Here is a 22,644-nt window from a genome sequence, read left to right as displayed (position 1 = left end):
CAGACTGTGTCAATTCCATGAGGCTAGGATGGCCACTGTAACGGATCTCCTAGCACCCCGACCGGGTACCTCCGTTGATGGATGCTCCCAATGCTTCCCGAGAACTCCAAGCACTCCGCTCTACACCAAAACCACCACAGGAGCCAGGAACAGCTCTTAAAAGAGCTAGTAGTTATAGCCAGGGGAGTATAGCAAATCTTCAGCGTATAGCAATCCCCACACACAAGACGAGTCTCTATGTTGAATGTAAAACAGGAACTCTTTAATGGGTTATTTTTCAGCCTTTTATGCAGGTCTCCTAGCAAGGGACACTCCCTCTGGGGCCCTTGTAGAAGACTGTGACAGTTTATAATTTAGCCAATCACATGCATTTACAGTATTGAAACCTTCCCAGCAATTGTACACAAAACCCCCTTCCCTCTGTCTGTAACGCAATCAACAAAATACAATGAGCATTGTCTTTGACGCAATTAACTAACACACTGGCATTGTCTGAGACACAATATTAACTAACACACTGGCATTGTCTGAGACGCAATATTAACTAACACACTGGCATTGTCTGAGACACAATATTAACTAACACACTGGCATTGTCTGAGACGCAATATTAACTAACACACTGGCATTGTCTGAGATGCAATATTAACTAACACACTGGCATTGTCTGAGACGCAATATTAACTAACACACTGGCATTGTCTGAGATGCAATATTAACTAACACACTGGCATTGTCTGAGACGCAATCAACAAAATACAATTACCAAACGTAATGGGCTAACTTAATCACTCACAGACAGAAAACACACATTTTTCCCAACACACAGAAAACACCTCAATACCCCACATATCCCCATAATATATACATCCATGGATAGCTCTGATCTGGGTGAACAACATACCCAAAAATCACCCAGATCCGAGCAGGGGTTCCCGAATTCCATGGAAGTCACATTTGGCCGGCCGCAAACATGGCTTTCCTGCCCAAAACAGTTCCACAGATTTAAGCTGTGCGGCCGGTCTGTCTTCTCCTTCAAAGTTAGTATGGGCCATAATCCTGGGGCAAGAGGCTGGCAACCAGGCCCCTCCAAAACCCAGTGGCGAGGTTGGTTTTGCCACAGCCACCTTGCTCTGTTGCAGCACGGGAACCTGCCGTTATATGCGTCTGTGCGGCTCCCACCTTAATAGACTATGAGGGCGCTTTAAGATGGCGGATTGGCGGGAATAATCCCTGCGAGGGCCTGATATTGCGGTCGGGTAACACCGAGTTGCTTATGCTGTGTTTTAACACTGCTCCAGCCGCCTCCCGCTCCTGTCTTCCCTGCTGCTCACCGAGGCTGCTGTCTCCGGGCACACCGCTGGTCCTCAGGTTTCCCACGTGGCGCGCTCCTCTGGCTCCCATCACGGCACTGCTGGCTCCCGCTCTTGCTCCCCTGCACTCTTCCTCCAGTATGTCTGCGCAGCTCCATTGTTGCAATCCTCAGGGCTCTGTCAGAGGTCTCTGTGTTTGCAAATGGCTATGGTTTTAGCCAGGATTTGTCCCGGGTTGTAGCTCCAGCCGCAGAGCTCTCCTTAGATGCGACCGTCCATGTCGGCTGCTGGCCACGCCCCCCACTAGTTAATATTTAATACCGCTTGACTGTCCAGCCTAGGAAGCTGCCAGCAGGGCTTCATTGTTCCAGGCAAGTTCTGATGCAAGGGTTAAGAACTCAATGGCATATTGTCCCATGGAGTTGGACCCTTGTCTTCAAAGGGTTTCTCAAGGCTTTTAGAAAATCCTAGAGTCTGTTCACCTCTGCATAAAAGATTATTACCTCATTACTTACCTGTCCATTGCTCCGCTGATGCTGCCCTCTCTGCTGCACTCAGACTGGCTGCGGACTCTTCTGCTCAAGTTATGATTGGATGTGTTCCTGACAGTCAATGTATACAAGAAGAAATATGGAGACAGCACATCCTTTTGTTGGAATTTATTCCAGACGCTTCGGCTGAGGAGCCTTTGTCAAGCATGTGTTCCCGAGTCTTTTTATTCAATTGCATATTGTACTTACCTGTCTGCACTCCCACAGCAAGTCTGGCTGAACTATGGCTGTGCCGCCGGTGTTGCTCTGTTGGTAGGTCAACCAACCCCGCCAACAGTCCACCTATCAGGAAGCTAGGACGCTGTACAATCAGGCCTGGTACCAATGACTGCTGACTTTGTCTCTGACGTTATGTCCTGGTTTCACTTTGTAGTGTATTGGTATCCAATTTTGGATTCTGATCTGGTCCTGGTTTTGTCTCTTTCTGCATGACTACTTTTTACCCAATTTTGGCCTAGGTCTCTGCACTTATCTAAGAAGGGATTGTATCTTCTAGTTGCAGGCTGTCACTTAGAATGGATCGTGCAAGTAGATAAGGACAGTGGGGCTGATGGAGTGCAGGGCTGCACTGTTCATTACACATATACTGAATTTGTAGCTGAACAGGAAGACTCGGGAACACATCCAGTCATGACCTGAGCGGAAGAACAAGTAGCCAATCTGAGTGCACTGGCGAAGGCAGCATTGGCGGTGCAACGGACAAGTTCTGAGGAAACAATCTTTCATGCACAGGTGAGAAGACTGGGATTTTCCAAAAAAAAGCCTAGTAAAACACTTAGTAAACGAGGACATCAGCAGCAGAATAAACGTAACCAGGGTCTTCAACTAGGTTGTGGAACAACGAATACATCATAAGTTAGCCTTTGCTCCCACAATAGTGCTGTCCAGGCCAATACTTCTCCAGCGAGGAGAGAAAATAGGTACTTCACTCTTGCTCAATCAGAGTAGAACTTCCGAGGACACAGTTCAAAGTGTACCGTGAAATGATTGATAACGTTTGGCAAGTCTTAGGTCTTCTGTCAAACCAGGCAGGTGTTGGCAGACAGGGGAGAGGATTTCTCAGTGTCAGATTCTTGGAGCAGCAATGACTGCTGATTATTAAATGTATTATGGTTATAGCAGGTCTATGGCATATTCCTTGCCAAGTGATCACGCACAGCCTAGACCACCTCTCGTTGACTTGAGGCAAGTTGAGACACCAATTCTGCCAACTTGTCGAGGTAAAGTAAAAAACAGTATATATATGCTGTGGCACCATTACAAGCCATGACTTGATAATTCTATTATGTTCTCACCTGGTGAGGTGGACCTGCTAAGCTGCTTGTGCAGGAGAGGTTCTTGTGCAGCATGGATAGGTAGCACTGGTGCACCAGGGCAGGAGGAAAGATGCAGCAGATAGGAGAGAAAGTTTAGCTGATTTGTAGCAGTGTTGTAGCAGAGTAATCAAGATGTGGCAAAGCTGATGATGTAGCCAAAGGAAAGCTTTTGCAGAGCTGATGATGCATCAAAACTGAATATGTAGCAGTGCTGATGATGAGCAGAATGAAGATGTTGCAGAGCTGAAAGATGATCAGTGAACAGGGGGTGTAGCAGAGCTGAAGATACAAACTGTAACTGAGAAGCGGCAGAAAAACTGGGACACCGGATACAGCCTGAATAGACAGGTTTTCGTGACTCTGTCCGATGATGTCATCACTGTGTCGGGTTGCTATGACCACTGAACATACAGAAGATGAGACTTAGCTGGCCCGAGGAGCGAACAGGTGAGTAGTAGATATCTGGAAAAAAAATTCTAGCAAATGTGGTTGGAAAAGCATCAGTAAGTAACGGCAAACCCACCTGAGATAAACATGCCGTAATCGTTCAGAAAGTCTTCAGACCCTTCCATTCAAAAAAATGCTTTTCCTCCATTAATCTGCTCTCAATATTCCATAAGGGTACGTCTGCACGGTGATATTGGTCACAATGTAACGGGACTACCACATGAATGAATAGGGACACACATCGTGACTCAACAACAAACTAATCTAAAAAAATCCAACACTGCTGGCTTTTTGTGATTCGGGTGTTGTGGTTGCAGCAAACATGAGGGTCACACTGCAACCCACTCCTTCCTATGGCTGCCCGACTACTTTGCAATCTTTGATCATGCGACAGCCATCATTGCCAAAATTGGCATGTAGACGTACCCTAATGAGATAGTGAAAACAGAATTTTAGAAACTTTTGAAAATGTATTAAACAATTTAGCTCTGGGAGCCCTGGATCATCTCTGAGATGTGGTAAATTCAGTTGATTGGACATGATATGGAGAGACACAGCCCTGTCTATATAAGATCTCCCAGCTGACAATGCATCAGAGCAAAAACCAAGCCATGAGGACAAAAGAGCTGCTTGTAGAGCTCAGAGACAGGATTGTGTGGAAGACAAATGGGGGAGAAGGGCCTTGGTAACAGAGGTGACCAAGAACCCAATGGTCACTCTCGCCAAAGATCTTGTGTGCAGATGAGCGAAAGTTCTAGAAGGTCAATCATCACTGCAGCCTCCACCAATCTGGGCTTTATGGCACAGCGGCCAGAAAGAAGCCTCTCCTCAGTAAAAGACACAAGAAATCTGCCTGGAGTTTACAGAAAAGCATCGAAAGGATCTCAGACTGTGAGAAACAAGATTCTCTGCTCTGATTAAACCAAGATTGAACTTTATGGCCTCAATTCTAAGTCATGTCTGGAGGAAACCAGGCACCGCTCATGACCTGCCCAATACCATCCCTACAGTGAAGCATGATGGTGGCAGAATCATGTCTGTTTGGAACCAGGCCCTACCAATCACCTGTCTGATAACATCCCTACAGTGAAGCATGGTGGAGGCAGTAGCATGCTGGGGGGACAGGGCGACTGGTCAGGGTGGAGGGAAAGCTGAATGGAGCAAAGTACAAAGATATTCTTAATGAAAACCTGATTCAGAGCTCTGGAACTCAGACTGGGCCGAAGGTTCTCCTTCCAACAAGACAATGACCCAAAGCACACGGCAAGGACAAAACAGGAGCGGCTGAGGGACAACTCTATGAATGTCCTTGAGTGGCCTAGCAAGAGCCCTGCACCCATCTCTGGAGAGACTTGAAAATGGCTGTCCACCGACGGCCCCCGTCCAACCTGACAGAGCTTTAGAAGATCTGCGGAGAAGAACGGCTGAAAATCCCCAAATCGAGGTGTACAAACCTTGTGATATCATCCCCAATAAGACAGGAGGGTGGAATCACTGCCAAAGGGTCTGAAGACTTATGTCCCGAGTAAAGGGGCCGAAGACTTATGTCCCGAGTAAAGGGGCTGAAGACTTCTAACCTTCTGGTTTCACTTTGTCATTATGAGGCATGGGAGGCAGAACCATGGGGAAAAAACAGATTTTTTTAGCACAAAGAGCAACATAACAAAATGGGAAAAAAATTGAAAGGATGTGAAGACTTTTTGAATGCATTGTACATCTATAGAGAGAAGGAATAATACCAGACAGCCTAGATAGTTTGTGCACTCTCCTTCTGACATCATTTTCTAGGTTTCTATGTCTCCATTACCTTCTCATCATTATAGGCCTTTAGAACTGTCTCCATTACTTTCTCATCATTATAGGCCTTTAGAACTGTCTCCATTACTTTCTTCATCACTATAGGCTTCCAGAACGGTCTCTATTTTCCTTCTCATCAATATAGGCCTCCAGAACTGTCTCCATTACCTTCTCATCAATATAGGCCTCCAGAACTGTCTCCATTACCTTCTCATCAATATAGGCCTCCAGAACTGTCTCCATTACCTTCTCATCAATATAGGCCTCCGGAACTGTCTCCATTACCTTCTCATCAATATAGGCCTTTAGAACTGTCTCCACTACCTTCTCATCACTATAGGCCTCCAGAACTGTCTCCATTACCTTCTCATCACTATAGGCCTCCAGAACTGTCTCCATTACCTTCTCATCAATATAGGCCTTTAGAACTGTCTCCATTACCTTCTCATCACTATAGGCCTCCAGAACTGTCTCCATTACCTTCTCATCACTATAGGCCTCCAGAACTGTCTCCATTACCTTCTCATCACTATAGGCCTCCAGAACTGTCTCCATTACCTTCTCATCACTATAGGCCTCCAGAACAGTCTCCATCAGGGCACTATTACACCAGTGCTGTCTCTATTAACCCCATCATCACCACATGGACCACCAGTGCTGTCTCTATTAACCCCATCATCACCATGGACCACCAGTGCTCTCTATTAACCCCATCATTACCATGGACCACCAGTGCTGTCTCTATTAACCCCATCATCACCATGGACCACCAGTGCTGTCTCTATTAACCCCATCATCACCATGGGCCACCAGTGCTGTCTCTATTAACCCCATCATCACCATGGGCCACCAGTGCTGTCTCTATTAACCCCATCATCACCATGGGCCACCAGTGCTGTCTCTATTAACCCCATCATCACCATGGGCCACCAGTGCTGTCTCTATTAACCCCATCATCACCATGGACCACCAGTGCTGTCTCTATTAACCCCATCATCACCATGGGCCACCAGTGCTGTCTCTATTAACCCCATCATCACCATGGGCCACCAGTGCTGTCTCTATTAACCCCATCATCACCATGGACCACCAGTGCTGTCTCTATTAACCCCATCATCACCATGGGCCACCAGTGCTGTCTCTATTAACCCCATCATCACCAAGGACCACCAGTGCTGTCTCTATTAACCCCATCATCACCATGGGCCACCAGTGCTGTCTCTATTAACCCCATCATCACCATGGGCCACCAGTGCTGTCTCTATTAACCCCATCATCACCGGGACCACCAGTGCTGTCTTTATTAACCCCATCATCCCCATAGAGTGTAATCTGTGTTCTGGCCCCTATTACACAAGGGGCGTTATCCCCGGAGCAGGGTCCCCTCAGGACAGAGACCCCTGTAATCCCCTCCCACCGGGGGCACATTCCGCCATCTCCTGCCCCTATGTGGGGGTCCCCTCCATTACCCCTCACATACAGGGTAAATATTGGGGCCAAGGACCTCCATACAGCTCTATGCACCAGGATTCTGGCCGAGAGAGCGGGGAGTCTGTGGCGGGCGTCTCAGCCAATCACAGCGCAGCTATCATCTTGTAACCTGCTCTTCACACATGTAAGCCGCGCTCTGATTGGCTGCCCTGCTCGGCCGCTGCACTTTGCATTCGTCCCCTCCGTTTGAGCCGATCAGCAGTCCAGCGAGAAGATGGTGGAAGAGTCCATTACACTGCCTGGGGGGAGGACAGGGACGTCACACAGAATATTCCGCAGGCGGCCGCATACCTGCGAACCAGAAAAGCATCTTCCTCAGCGATCAGCCAGCCAAATCTATTTCTGGGCGTGTCTATGTAATGACCCTGGGCGTGGTCTTCTTACTTCTTATTGCCGCCCATTGGCTTTCCCTTCTTATCTCTGCGCTTTGAGCCCTCCCCTCCAGGGATTAATAAACTGTTTCTCTCCGCCCCCGACCTGACTCCGCCCACATCTCGCAGTCCTCACTGGTACCCTGCGTATTTCCATAGCGTTTAGAGCTCCTCCCCCTTTGTAGATGGGCAGCCCCCCCGCTGGCCCCTCCCCCTCTGAGAACACGTGTCCCGGTATCAGGCCTGCCTGGCTGAGTCGTCTTTCACATGGCGGTGCAGGCAGAGCTGCTCCTGGAGGATGGAACCCGCTTCACCGGGCGCATGTTCGGGGCCGAGGTCCCGGTGTCCGGGGAAGTGGGTGAGTGTCAGGGGGGCATGATGTGTGTGAGGAGGAGAGGGGGGCATGATGTGTGTGAGGAGGAGAAGAGGGGGGGACATGATGTGTGTGAGGAGGAGAAGAGGGGGGGACATGATGTGTGTGAGGAGGAGGAGAGGGGGGGACATGATGTGTGTGAGGAGGAGAAGAGGGGGGGACATGATGTGTGTGAGGAGGAGAGAGGGGGGGACATGATGTGTGTGAGGAGGAGGAGAGAGGGGGGGGACATGATGTGTGTGAGGAGGAGAAGAGGGGGGGCATGATGTGTGTGAGGAGGAGAAGAGGGGGGGACATGATGTGTGTGAGGAGGAGAGAGGGGGGGACATGATGTGTGTGAGGAGGAGGAGAGAGGGGGGGACATGATGTGTGTGAGGAGGAGAAGAGGGGGGGCATGATGTGTGTGAGGAGGAGAGAGGGGGGGACATGATGTGTGTGAGGAGGAGAGAGGGGGGGACATGATGTGTGTGAGGAGGAGGAGAGAGGGGGGGGACATGATGTGTGTGAGGAGGAGAAGAGGGGGGGCATGATGTGTGTGAGGAGGAGGAGAGGGGGGACATGATGTGTGTGAGGAGGAGGAGAGGGGGGGACATGATGTGTGTGAGGAGGAGGAGGAGAGGGGGGACATGATGTGTGTGAGGAGGAGGAGGAGAGGGGGGACATGATGTGTGTGAGGAGGAGAGGGGGGACATGATGTGTGTGAGGAGGAGAGAGGGGGGGACATGATGTGTGTGAGGAGGAGGAGAAGAGGGGGGACATGATGTGTGTGAGGAGGAGAGGGGGGCATGATGTGTGTGAGGAGGAGAGGGGGGGGGGACATGATGTGTGTGTGAGGAGGAGAGGGGGGGGACATGATGTGTGTGTGAGGAGGAGAGGGGGGGGACATGATGTGTGTTGAGGAGAAGAGGGGGGGACATGATGTGTGTGAGGAGAAGAGGGGGGGACATGATGTGTTGTGAGGAGGAAGAGGGGGGGACATGATGTGTGTGTGAGGAGAAGGGGAGGGGACATGATGTGTGTGGGGAGAAGAGGGGGGGGACATGATGGGTTGTGTGAGGAGAAGAGGGGGGGGACATGATGGTGTGTGAGGAGAAGAGGGGGGGACATGATGTTGTGGTGAGGAGAAGAGGGGGGGGACATGATGTGTGTGTGAGGAGAAGAGGGGGGGGACATGATGTGTGTGTGAGGAGAAGAGGGGGGGGACATGATGTGGTGGTGAGGAGAAGAGGGGGGGGGACATGATGTGTGTGTGAGGAAGAGGGGGGGACATGATGTGTGGTGAGGAGAAGAGGGGGGGACATGATGTGTGTGAGGAGAAGAGGGGGGGGACATGATGTGTGTGTGAGGAGAAGAGGGGGGGGGGGACATGATGTGTGTGTGAGGAGAAGGGGGGGGGACATGATGTGTGTGTGAGGAGAAGAGGGGGGGACATGATGTGTGTGTGAGGAGAAGAGGGGGGGGACATGATGTGTGTGTGAGGAGAAGAGGGGGGGGACATGATGTGTGTGTGAGGAGAAGAGGGGGGGGACATGATGTGTGTGTGAGGAGAAGAGGGGGGGGGACATGATGTGTGTGTGATGAGAAGAGGGGGGGGGACATGATGTGTGTGTGAGGAGAAGGGGGGGACATGATGTGTGTGTGAGGAGAAGAGGGGGGGACATGATGTGTGTGTGAGGAGAAGAGGGGGGGGACATGATTGTGTGTGAGGAGAAGAGGGGGGGACATGATGTGTGTGTGTGAGGAGAAGAGGGGGGGGACATGATGTGTGTGTGTGAGGAGAAGAGGGGGGGGACATGAGTGTGTGTGTGAGGAGAAGAGGGGGGGGGACATGATGTGTGTGTGTGAGGAGAAGAGGGGGGGGACATGATGTGTGTGTGTGAGGAGAGGGGGGGGACACGATGGAGGAGGAGAGGGGGGGGGACACGATGGAGGAGGAGAGGGGGGGGGACACGATGGAGGAGGAGAGGGGGGGGGGACACGATGGAGGAGGAGAGGGGGGGGGGACACGATGGAGGAGGAGAGGGGGGGGGACACGATGGAGGAGGAGAGGGGGGGGGACACGATGGAGGAGGAGAGGGGGGGGGACACGATGGAGGAGGAGAGGGGGGGGGACACGATGGAGGAGGAGAGGGGGGGGGGACACGATGGAGGAGGAGGGGGGGGGACACGATGGAGGAGGAGAGGGGGGGGGACACGATGGAGGAGGAGAGGGGGGGGGGGACACGATGGAGGAGGAGAGGGGGGGGGACACGATGGAGGAGGAGAGGGGGGGGGGACACGATGGAGGAGGAGAGGGGGGGGGACACGATGGAGGAGGAGAGGGGGGGGGGGGACACGATGGAGGAGGGGGGGGGGACACGATGGAGGAGGAGAGGGGGGGGACACGATGGAGGAGGAGAGGGGGGGGGGACACGATGGAGGAGGAGAGGGGGGGGGGGACACGATGGAGGAGGAGAGGGGGGGGGGACACGATGGAGGAGGAGAGGGGGGGGGACACGATGGAGGAGGAGAGGGGGGGGGACACGATGGAGGAGGAGAGGGGGGGGACACGATGGAGGAGGAGAGGGGGGGGGACACGATGGAGGAGGAGAGGGGGGGGGGGACACGATGGAGGAGGAGAGGGGGGGGACACGATGGAGGAGGAGAGGGGGGGGACACGATGGAGGAGGAGAGGGGACCTGAAGTAGCCGTTCCCACCCTCGGGTCATGGGACATCCTTGCTGGGGGTTGAGGAGATGTGTGTGACCTGACGTCTGCCCCTCTCTTCGCAGTGTTCCAGACTGGCATGGTGGGATACCCTGAGGCCCTGACTGACCCCTCCTACAAGTCTCAGATCCTCGTCCTCACCTACCCGCTGGTTGGTAACTACGGCGTCCCGCAGGATGAGCTGGATGAGTTTGGACTTAGTAAGGTAAGATGTGGGAGTGATGTGGCCGCCTGAGCCGGGAAGTCCTGAGCCCACCGCGGCCATGGTGCTGTGGGGCGTTGGTGGTGTGACCCCCTACTGCTTGGCATTATCCAGAGGGATGTACGGGTCTCATCTCCTCTCTATCGGGGTCGTGTCGGTTATTCCTCGGCTCCACCCCCTGTCGGAGGTCCTGTCGGTGGGACCTTGGCTCCACCCGCTGTCGGAGGTCCTGTCGGTGGGACCTTGGCTCCACCCCCTGTCGGAGGTCCTGTCGGTGGGACCTTGGCTCCACCCCCTGTCGGAGGTCCTGTCGGTGGGACCTTGGCTCCACCCCCTGTCGGTGGGACCTTGGCTCCACCCCCTGTCGGAGGTCCTGTCGGTGGGACCTTGGCTCCACCCCCTGTCGGAGGTCCTGTCGGTGGGACCTTGGCTCCTCCCCCTGTCGGTTTGGTGCAGTTTCCCTGGTGTTATCTGGAATTCTTCTTTTTGGCCTTGAGACGTGGAGTTCCGCTTGCTCGCCGCCGTCCTTGTGCTGATCATGTGATCGAGGGGGTGAAGTGTCTGCAGCTCGGTGCACTGCGGAGGCTCCGGCCTCTGGTCGTGTTGTCTGACCGCTCGGTTGTTGTCGCCCAGCACAGGAGCTGCTGCCGCCCTTTTGCCTCCTTCTCGTGTAGGTTCCGTGTCACATGTGATATGTAATAACTTTCCTCCGCCCACAGTGGTTCGAGTCCGGCCGGATCCACGCCGCCGGCTTGATCGTGGGGGAATGTTCGGAGAACCCGAGTCACTGGAGCTGCGCCAAATCACTTAACCAATGGCTTCAAGAGCAGGGGATCCCGGGACTGCAAGGTACAAGGGTCCAGAAGACGAATGACACAAGGCTGGGACGTTGTGCCCCTCTCCAATGTAACGACCCTCTCTCTACAGGCGTGGACACCCGGGCCCTCACCAAGAAGATCCGGGAGAAGGGCACCATGCTGGGCAAACTAGTACCGCAGGGCACGGATGAGAAGCAGGTGCCATATGACGACCCCGGGAAGAGGAACCTGGTGCAGGAGGTGTCCCTGAAGGTGAGTGATGAGGTCAGTGCTGCGCCTCCTGTGGCTGCATGATCGCGTGTCCTCACTGCCGTGTCACTGCAGGAGCCTCGCGTGTTCAACCCCGGAGGTGACGTGAAGATCGCGGCTCTGGACTGTGGCCTGAAGTACAACCAGATCCGCTGCCTGTGCCAGAGGGGGGCGGAGGTGACCGTGCTGCCCTGGGACTCGCCAATCGACAGCGCAGGTAACAACCGGTTTACGTGCGTGCCAGAAGTGCATACACCGGGCGTGTAAACATATGCACACACATAGCAGTGTGATAGACAGCAGCTGGGATCATGCTGGGTGTGTATACATATACGCATACATATACACGGACCGGATCACGCAGGCATGTGTACACGTACTGTCTGTGGCTGGGATCCAGCCGGGCGTGTATACATATGCACACACTGGCATGTACCACTCACACACTGCAGCTTGGGTCAGGCTGGGAGTGTATACATATGCACACTAGTATGTGTCGCTCACACACTGCTGCTTGGGTCAGGCTGGGCGTGTATACATATGCACACACTGGCATGTACCACTGACACACTGCAGCTGGGATCAGGCTGGGCGTGTATACATATGCACACACTGGCATGTACCACTCGCACACTGCAGCTGGGATCAGGCTGGGCGTGTATACATATGCACACTAGTATGTGTCTCTCACACACTGCAGCTGGGATCAGGCTGGGCGTGTATACATATGCACACACTGGCATGTACCGCTCACACACTGCAGCTGGGATCAGGCTGGGCGTGTATACATATGCACACACTGGCATGTACCGCTCACACACTGCAGCTGGGATCAGGCTGGGCGTGTATACATATGCACACTAGTATGTGTCTCTCACACACTGCTGCTTGGGTCAGGCTGGGCGTGTATACATATGCACACTGGCATGTACCACTGACACACTGCTGCTTGGGTCAGGCTGGGCGTGTATACATATGCACACACTGGCATGTACCACTCGCACACTGCAGCTGGGGTCAGGCTGGGCGTGTATACATATGCACACACTGGCATGTACCACTCACACACTGCAGCTTGGGTCAGGCTGGGCGTGTATACATATGCACACTAGTATGTGTCGCTCACACACTGCAGCTGGGATCAGGCTGGGCGTGTATACATATGCACACTAGTATGTATCTCTCACACTGCAGCTGGGGTCAGGCTGGGCGTGTATACATATGCACACACTGGCATGTACCACTGACACACTGCTGCTTGGGTCAGGCTGGGCGTGTATAGATATGCACACACTGGCATGTACCATTCACACACTGCTGCTGGGGTCAGGCTGGGCGTGTATACATATGCACACTAGTATGTGTCACTCACACACTGCAGCTGGGGTCAGGCTGGGCGTGTATACATATGCACACTAGTATGTGTCTCTCACACACTGCTGCTTGGGTCAGGCTGGGCGTGTATACATATGCACACTAGTATGTGTCTCTCACACACTGCAGCTGGGGTCAGGCTGGGCGTGTATACATATGCACACTAGTATGTGTCTCTCACACACTGCAGCTGGGGTCAGGCTGGGCGTGTATACATATGCACACTAGTATGTGTCTCTCACACACTGCTGCTTGGGTCAGGCTGGGCGTGTATACATATGCACACTAGTATGTGTCTCTCACACACTGCTGCTTGGGTCAGGCTGGGCGTGTATACATATGCACACTAGTATGTGTCTCTCACACTGCTGCTTGGGTCAGGCTGGGCGTGTATACATATGCACACTAGTATGTGTCTCTCACACACTGCTGCTTGGGTCAGGCTGGGCGTGTATACATATGCACACTAGTATGTGTCTCTCACACACTGCAGCTGGGGTCAGGCTGGGCGTGTATACATATGCACACTAGTATGTGTCTCTCACACACTGCAGCTGGGGTCAGGCTGGGCGTGTATACATATGCACACTAGTATGTGTCTCTCACACACTGCTGCTTGGGTCAGGCTGGGCGTGTATACATATGCACACTGGCATGTACCACTGACACTGCTGCTTGGGTCAGGCTGGGCGTGTATACATATGCACACTAGTATGTGTCTCTCACACACTGCAGCTGGGGTCAGGCTGGGCGTGTATACATATGCACACTAGTATGTGTCTCTCACACACTGCTGCTTGGGTCAGGCTGGGCGTGTATACATATGAACACTAGTATGTGTCTCTCACACACTGCAGCTGGGATCAGGCTGGGCGTGTATACATATGCACACACTGGCATGTACCACTCACACACTGCAGCTGGGGTCAGGCTGGGCGTGTATACATATGCACACACTGGCATGTACCACTCACACACTGCAGCTGGGGTCAGGCTGGGCGTGTATACATATGCACACTAGTATGTGTCTCTCACACACTGCTGCTTGGCTCAGGCTGGGCGTGTATACATATGCACACTAGTATGTGTCGCTCACACACTGCAGCTGGGATCAGGCTGGGCGTGTATACATATGCACACACTGGCATGTACCACTCACACACTGCAGCTGTGGTCAGGCTGGGCGTGTATACATATGCACACACTGGCATGTACCACTCACACACTGCAGCTGGGGTCAGGCTGGGTGTGTATACATATGCACACTAGTATGTGTCTCTCACACACTGCTGCTTGGGTCAGGCTGGGCGTGTATACATATGCACACTAGTATGTGTCTCTCACACTGCTGCTGGGGTCAGGCTGGGCGTGTATACATATGCACACTAGTATGTGTCTCTCACACACTGCAGCTGGGGTCAGGCTGGGCGTGTATACATATGCACACTAGTATGTGTCGCTCACACACTGCTGCTTGGGTCAGGCTGGGCGTGTATACATATGCACACACTGGCATGTACCACTCACACACTGCAGCTGGGATCAGGCTGGGCGTGTATACATATGCACACACTGGCATGTACCACTCACACACTGCAGCTGTGGTCAGGCTGGGCGTGTATACATATGCACACTAGTATGTGTCGCTCACACACTGCTGCTTGGGTCAGGCTGGGCGTGTATACATATGCACACTAGTATGTGTCACTCACACACTGCAGCTGGGGTCAGGCTGGGCGTGTATACATATGCACACACTGGCATGTACCACTCACACACTGCAGCTGGGGTCAGGCTGGGCGTGTATACATATGCACACTAGTATGTGTCGCCCACACACTGCTGCTTGGGTCAGGCTGGGCGTGTATACATATGCACACTGATATGTGTCACTCACACACTGCTGCTTGGGTCAGGCTGGGCGTGTATACATATGCACACACTGGCATGTACCACTCACACACTGCAGCTGGGGTCAGGCTGGGCGTGTATACATATGCACACTAGTATGTGTCTCTCACACACTGCTGCTTGGGTCAGGCTGGGCGTGTATACATATGCACACTAGTATGTGTCTCTCACACTGCTGCTGGGGTCAGGCTGGGCGTGTATACATATGCACACTAGTATGTGTCTCTCACACACTGCAGCTGGGGTCAGGCTGGGCGTGTATACATATGCACACTAGTATGTGTCTCTCACACACTGCTGCTTGGGTCAGGCTGGGCGTGTATACATATGCACACACTGGCATGTACCACTCACACACTGCAGCTGGGATCAGGCTGGGCGTGTATACATATGCACACTAGTATGTGTCTCTCACACACTGCAGCTGGGGTCAGGCTGGGCGTGTATACATATGCACACTAGTATGTGTCGCTCACACACTGCAGCTGGGGTCAGGCTGGGCGTGTATACATATGCACACACTGGCATGTACCACTCATACACTGCAGCTGGGATCAGGCTGGGCGTGTATACATATGCACACTAGTATGTGTCGCTCACACACTGCTGCTTGGATCAGGCTAGGCGTGTATACATATGCACACTAGTATGTGTCTCTCACACACTGCAGCTGGGGTCAGGCTGGGCGTGTATACATATGCACACTAGTATGTGTCGCTCATACACTGCTGCTTGGGTCAGGCTGGGCGTGTATACATATGCACACTAGTATGTGTCTCTCACACACTGCTGCTTGGGTCAGGCTGGGCGTGTATACATATGCACACACTGGCATGTACCACTCACACACTGCAGCTGGGGTCAGGCTGGGCGTGTATACATATGCACACACTGGCATGTACCACTCACACACTGCTGCTTGGGTCAGGCTGGGCGTGTATACATATGCACACACTGGCATGTACCACTGACACTGCTGCTTGGGTCAGGCTGGGCGTGTATACATATGCACACTAGTATGTGTCTCTCACACACTGCTGCTTGGGTCAGGCTGGGCGTGTATACATATGAACACTAGTATGTGTCTCTCACACACTGCAGCTGGGATCAGGCTGGGCGTGTATACATATGCACACACTGGCATGTACCACTCACACACTGCAGCTGGGGTCAGGCTGGGCGTGTATACATATGCACACTAGTATGTATCTCTCACACTGCAGCTGGGGTCAGGCTGGGCGTGTATACATATGCACACACTGGCATGTACCACTGACACACTGCTGCTTGGGTCAGGCTGGGCGTGTATAGATATGCACACACTGGCATGTACCATTCACACACTGCTGCTGGGGTCAGGCTGGGCGTGTATACATATGCACACTAGTATGTGTCACTCACACACTGCAGCTGGGGTCAGGCTGGGCGTGTATACATATGCACACTAGTATGTGTCTCTCACACACTGCTGCTTGGGTCAGGCTGGGCGTGTATACATATGCACACTAGTATGTGTCTCTCACACACTGCAGCTGGGGTCAGGCTGGGCGTGTATACATATGCACACTAGTATGTGTCTCTCACACACTGCAGCTGGGGTCAGGCTGGGCGTGTATACATATGCACACTAGTATGTGTCTCTCACACACTGCTGCTTGGGTCAGGCTGGGCGTGTATACATATGCACACTAGTATGTGTCTCTCACACACTGCTGCTTGGGTCAGGCTGGGCGTGTATACATATGCACACTAGTATGTGTCTCTCACACTGCTGCTTGGGTCAGGCTGGGCGTGTATACATATGCACACTAGTATGTGTCTCTCACACACTGCTGCTTGGGTCAGGCTGGGCGTGTATACATATGCACACTAGTATGTGTCTCTCACACACTGCAGCTGGGGTCAGGCTGGGCGTGTATACATATGCACACTAGTATGTGTCTCTCACACACTGCTGCTTGGGTCAGGCTGGGCGTGTATACATATGCACACTGGCATGTACCACTGACACTGCTGCTTGGGTCAGGCTGGGCGTGTATACATATGCACACTAGTATGTGTCTCTCACACACTGCAGCTGGGGTCAGGCTGGGCGTGTATACATATGCACACTAGTATGTGTCTCTCACACACTGCTGCTTGGGTCAGGCTGGGCGTGTATACATATGAACACTAGTATGTGTCTCTCACACACTGCAGCTGGGATCAGGCTGGGCGTGTATACATATGCACACACTGGCATGTACCACTCACACACTGCAGCTGGGGTCAGGCTGGGCGTGTATACATATGCACACACTGGCATGTACCACTCACACACTGCAGCTGGGGTCAGGCTGGGCGTGTATACATATGCACACTAGTATGTGTCTCTCACACACTGCTGCTTGGGTCAGGCTGGGCGTGTATACATATGCACACTAGTATGTGTCGCTCACACACTGCAGCTGGGATCAGGCTGGGCGTGTATACATATGCACACACTGGCATGTACCACTCACACACTGCAGCTGTGGTCAGGCTGGGCGTGTATACATATGCACACACTGGCATGTACCACTCACACACTGCAGCTGGGGTCAGGCTGGGCGTGTATACATATGCACACTAGTATGTGTCTCTCACACTGCTGCTGGGGTCAGGCTGGGCGTGTATACATATGCACACTAGTATGTGTCTCTCACACACTGCAGCTGGGGTCAGGCTGGGCGTGTATACATATGCACACTAGTATGTGTCGCTCACACACTGCTGCTTGGGTCAGGCTGGGCGTGTATACATATGCACACACTGGCATGTACCACTCACACACTGCAGCTGGGATCAGGCTGGGCGTGTATACATATGCACACACTGGCATGTACCACTCACACACTGCAGCTGGGGTCAGGCTGGGCGTGTATACATATGCACACTAGTATGTGTCGCTCACACACTGCTGCTTGGGTCAGGCTGGGCGTGTATACATATGCACACTAGTATGTGTCACTCACACACTGCAGCTGGGGTCAGGCTGGGCGTGTATACATATGCACACACTGGCATGTACCACTCACACACTGCAGCTGGGGTCAGGCTGGGCGTGTATACATATGCACACTAGTATGTGTCGCTCACACACTGCTGCTTGGGTCAGGCTGGGCGTGTATACATATGCACACTGATATGTGTCACTCACACACTGCTGCTTGGGTCAGGCTGGGCGTGTATACATATGCACACACTGGCATGTACCACTCACACACTGCAGCTGGTGTCAGGCTGGGCGTGTATACATATGCACACTAGTATGTGTCTCTCACACACTGCTGCTTGGGTCAGGCTGGGCGTGTATACATATGCACACTAGTATGTGTCTCTCACACTGCTGCTGGGGTCAGGCTGGGCGTGTATACATATGCACACTAGTATGTGTCTCTCACACACTGCAGCTGGGGTCAGGCTGGGCGTGTATACATATGCACACTAGTATGTGTCGCTCACACACTGCTGCTTGGGACAGGCTGGGCGTGTATACATATGCACACACTGGCATGTACCACTCACACACTGCAGCTGGGATCAGGCTGGGCGTGTATACATATGCACACTAGTATGTGTCTCTCACACACTGCAGCTGGGGTCAGGCTGGGCGTGTATACATATGCACACTAGTATGTGTCGCTCACACACTGCAGCTGGGGTCAGGCTGGGCGTGTATACATATGCACACACTGGCATGTACCACTCATACACTGCAGCTGGGATCAGGCTGGGCGTGTATACATATGCACACTAGTATGTGTCGCTCACACACTGCAGCTGGGATCAGGCTGGGCGTGTATACATATGCACACTAGTATGTGTCGCTCACACACTGCTGCTTGGATCAGGCTAGGCGTGTATACATATGCACACTAGTATGTGTCTCTCACACACTGCAGCTGGGGTCAGGCTGGGCGTGTATACATATGCACACTAGTATGTGTCGCTCATACACTGCTGCTTGGGTCAGGCTGGGCGTGTATACATATGCACACTAGTATGTGTCGCTCACACACTGCAGCTGGGATCAGGCTGGGCGTGTATACATATGCACACACTGGCATGTACCACTGACACTGCTGCTTGGGTCAGGCTGGGCGTGTATACATATGCACACTAGTATGTGTCTCTCACACACTGCAGCTGGGGTCAGGCTGGGCGTGTATACATATGCACACTAGTATGTGTCTCTCACACACTGCTGCTTGGGTCAGGCTGGGCGTGTATACATATGAACACTAGTATGTGTCTCTCACACACTGCAGCTGGGATCAGGCTGGGCGTGTATACATATGCACACACTGGCATGTACCACTCACACACTGCAGCTGGGGTCAGGCTGGGCGTGTATACATATGCACACACTGGCATGTACCACTCACACACTGCAGCTGGGGTCAGGCTGGGCGTGTATACATATGCACACTAGTATGTGTCTCTCACACACTGCAGCTGGGGTCAGGCTGGGCGTGTATACATATGCACACTAGTATGTGTCGCTCACACACTGCAGCTGGGATCAGGCTGGGCGTGTATACATATGCACACTAGTATGTGTCTCTCACACACTGCTGCTTGGGTCAGGCTGGGCGTGTATACATATGCACACTAGTATGTGTCTCTCACACTGCTGCTGGGGTCAGGCTGGGCGTGTATACATATGCACACTAGTATGTGTCGCTCACACACTGCTGCTTGGATCAGGCTAGGCGTGTATACATATGCACACACTGGCATGTACCACTCACACACTGCAGCTGGGGTCAGGCTGGGCGTGTATACATATGCACACTAGTATGTGTCTCTCACACACTGCTGCTTGGGTCAGGCTGGGCGTGTATACATATGCACACTAGTATGTGTCTCTCACACTGCTGCTGGGGTCAGGCTGGGCGTGTATACATATGCACACTAGTATGTGTCGCTCACACACTGCTGCTTGGATCAGGCTAGGCGTGTATACATATGCACACACTGGCATGTACCACTCACACACTGCAGCTGGGATCAGGCTGGGCGTGTATACATATGCACACTAGTATGTGTCTCTCACACACTGCAGCTGGGGTCAGGCTGGGCGTGTATACATATGCACACTAGTATGTGTCGCTCATACACTGCTGCTTGGGTCAGGCTGGGCGTGTATACATATGCACACTAGTATGTGTCTCTCACACACTGCTGCTTGGGTCAGGCTGGGCGTGTATACATATGCACACTAGTATGTGTCGCTCACACACTGCAGCTGGGGTCAGGCTGGGCGTGTATACATATGCACACTAGTATGTGTCTCTCACACACTGCTGCTTGGGTCAGGCTGGGCGTGTATACATATGCACACTAGTATGTGTCTCTCACACACTGCAGCTGGGGTCAGGCTGGGCGTGTATACATATGCACACTAGTATGTGTCTCTCACACACTGCAGCTGGGGTCAGGCTGGGCGTGTATACATATGCACACACTGGCATGTACCACTCACACACTGCTGCTTGGGTCAGGCTGGGCGTGTATACATATGCACACACTGGCATGTACCACTGACACTGCTGCTTGGGTCAGGCTGGGCGTGTATACATATGCACACTAGTATGTGTCTCTCACACACTGCAGCTGGGGTCAGGCTGGGCGTGTATACATATGCACACTAGTATGTGTCTCTCACACACTGCTGCTTGGGTCAGGCTGGGCGTGTATACATATGCACACTAGTATGTGTCTCTCACACACTGCTGCTTGGGTCAGGCTGGGCGTGTATACATATGCACACTAGTATGTGTCGCTCACACACTGCTGCTTGGATCAGGCTAGGCGTGTATACATATGCACACACTGGCATGTACCACTCACACACTGCAGCTGGGGTCAGGCTGGGCGTGTATACATATGCACACTAGTATGTGTCTCTCACACACTGCTGCTTGGGTCAGGCTGGGCGTGTATATCAATGCACACTAGTATGTGGTCTCTCACACACTGCTGCTGGGGTCAGGCTGGGCTTGTATACATATGCACACTAGTATGTGTCTCTCACACTGCTGCTGGGGTCAGGCTGGGCGTGTATACATATGCACACTAGTATGTGTCTCTCACACACTGCTGCTTGGGTCAGGCTGGGCGTGTATACATATGCACACTAGTATGTGTCTCTCACACACTGCTGCTTGGTCAGGCTGGGCGTGTATACATATGCACACACTAGCTAGTGTACGCCTCACACACTGCTGCTTTGGATCAGGCTAGGGCGTGTATACATATGCACACACTGGCATGTACCACTCACACACTGCAGCTGGGATCAGGCTGGGCGGTGTATACAATATGCACACACTAGGCATGTTACCATCTCACACACTGCAGCTGGGAATCAGGCTGGTGCGTTGTATTACATATGTCCTCACTGTATGTGTCTCTCACACACTGCAGCTGGGGTCAGGCTGGGCGTGTATACATATGCACACTAGTATGTGTCGCTCATACACTGCTGCTTGGGTCAGGCTGGGCGTGTATACCATATGCACACTAGTATGTGTCTCTCACACACTGCAGCTGGGGTCAGGCTGGGCGTGTATACATATGCACACTAGTATGTGTCGCTCACACACTGCAGCTGGGGTCAGGCTGGGCGTGTATACATATGCACACTAGTATGTGTCCTCTCACACACTGCTAGCTGTGGGTCAGGCTGGGCGTGTATACATATGCACACTAGTATGTGTCTCTCACACACTGCAGCTGGGGTCAGGCTGGGCGTGTATACATATGCCACACTAGGCAGTGTCCATCACACACTGCAGCTGGGGTCAGGCTGGGCGGGTATACATATGCACACACTGGCATGTACACACTCACACACTGCTGCTTGGGTCAGGCTGGGCGTGTATACATATGCACACACTGGCAATGTACCACTGACACTGCTGCTTGGGGTCAGGCTGGGCGTGTATACATATGCACACTAGTATGTGTCGCTCACACACTGCAGCTGGGGTCAGGCTGGGCGTGTATACATATGCACACTAGTATGTGTCTCTCACACACTGCTGCTTGGGTCAGGCTGGGCGTGTATACATATGCACACTAGTATGTGTCTCTCACACACTGCTGCTTGGGTCAGGCTGGGCGTGTATACATATGCACACTAGTATGTGTCTCTCACACACTGCAGCTGGGGTCAGGCTGGGCGTGTATACATATGCACACACTGGCATGTACCACTCACACACTGCTGCTTGGGTCAGGCTGGGCGTGTATACATATGCACACACTGGCATGTACCACTGACACTGCTGCTTGGGTCAGGCTGGGCGTGTATACATATGCACACTAGTATGTGTCTCTCACACACTGCAGCTGGGGTCAGGCTGGGCGTGTATACATATGAACACTAGTATGTGTCTCTCACACACTGCAGCTGGGATCAGGCTGGGCGTGTATACATATGCACACTAGTATGTGTCTCTCACACACTGCTGCTTGGGTCAGGCTGGGCGTGTATACATATGCACACTAGTATGTGTCTCTCACACACTGCTGCTTGGGTCAGGCTGGGCGTGTATACATATGAACACTAGTATGTGTCTCTCACACACTGCAGCAGGGATCAGGCTGGGCGTGTATACATATGCACACACTGGCATGTACCACTCACACACTGCAGCTGGGGTCAGGCTGGGCGTGTATACATATGCACACTAGTAT

The 22,644-nt window shown here is 52.8% G+C and overlaps 1 protein-coding gene across 4 annotated transcripts in view; it reads left to right on the top strand.

Annotated features, from left to right (window-relative positions):
• The first annotated feature begins 7,506 nt into the window (after positions 1 to 7,506).
• LOC122923352 (CAD protein-like) overlaps positions 7,507 to 22,644 on the top strand; it is a 32,058-nt gene continuing 16,920 nt past the window's right edge. For all 4 annotated transcript variants that reach the window (XM_044274136.1, XM_044274135.1, XM_044274134.1 and 1 more), the window contains exons 1-5: positions 7,507 to 7,644; positions 10,431 to 10,570; positions 11,287 to 11,416; positions 11,495 to 11,637; positions 11,710 to 11,851. In XM_044274136.1, the coding sequence (XP_044130071.1) occupies positions 7,554 to 7,644; positions 10,431 to 10,570; positions 11,287 to 11,416; positions 11,495 to 11,637; positions 11,710 to 11,851 (646 nt within the window). In that variant the 5' untranslated portion in view covers positions 7,507 to 7,553. The remainder of the gene's footprint in view (positions 7,645 to 10,430; positions 10,571 to 11,286; positions 11,417 to 11,494; positions 11,638 to 11,709; positions 11,852 to 22,644) is intronic.

This window comes from Bufo gargarizans, unplaced genomic scaffold (genome assembly GCF_014858855.1).
Source record: "Bufo gargarizans isolate SCDJY-AF-19 unplaced genomic scaffold, ASM1485885v1 original_scaffold_1495_pilon, whole genome shotgun sequence".
Classification (NCBI taxonomy): Eukaryota; Metazoa; Chordata; class Amphibia; order Anura; family Bufonidae; genus Bufo; species Bufo gargarizans.
This window is presented reverse-complemented; position numbering and strand designations above follow the sequence as displayed.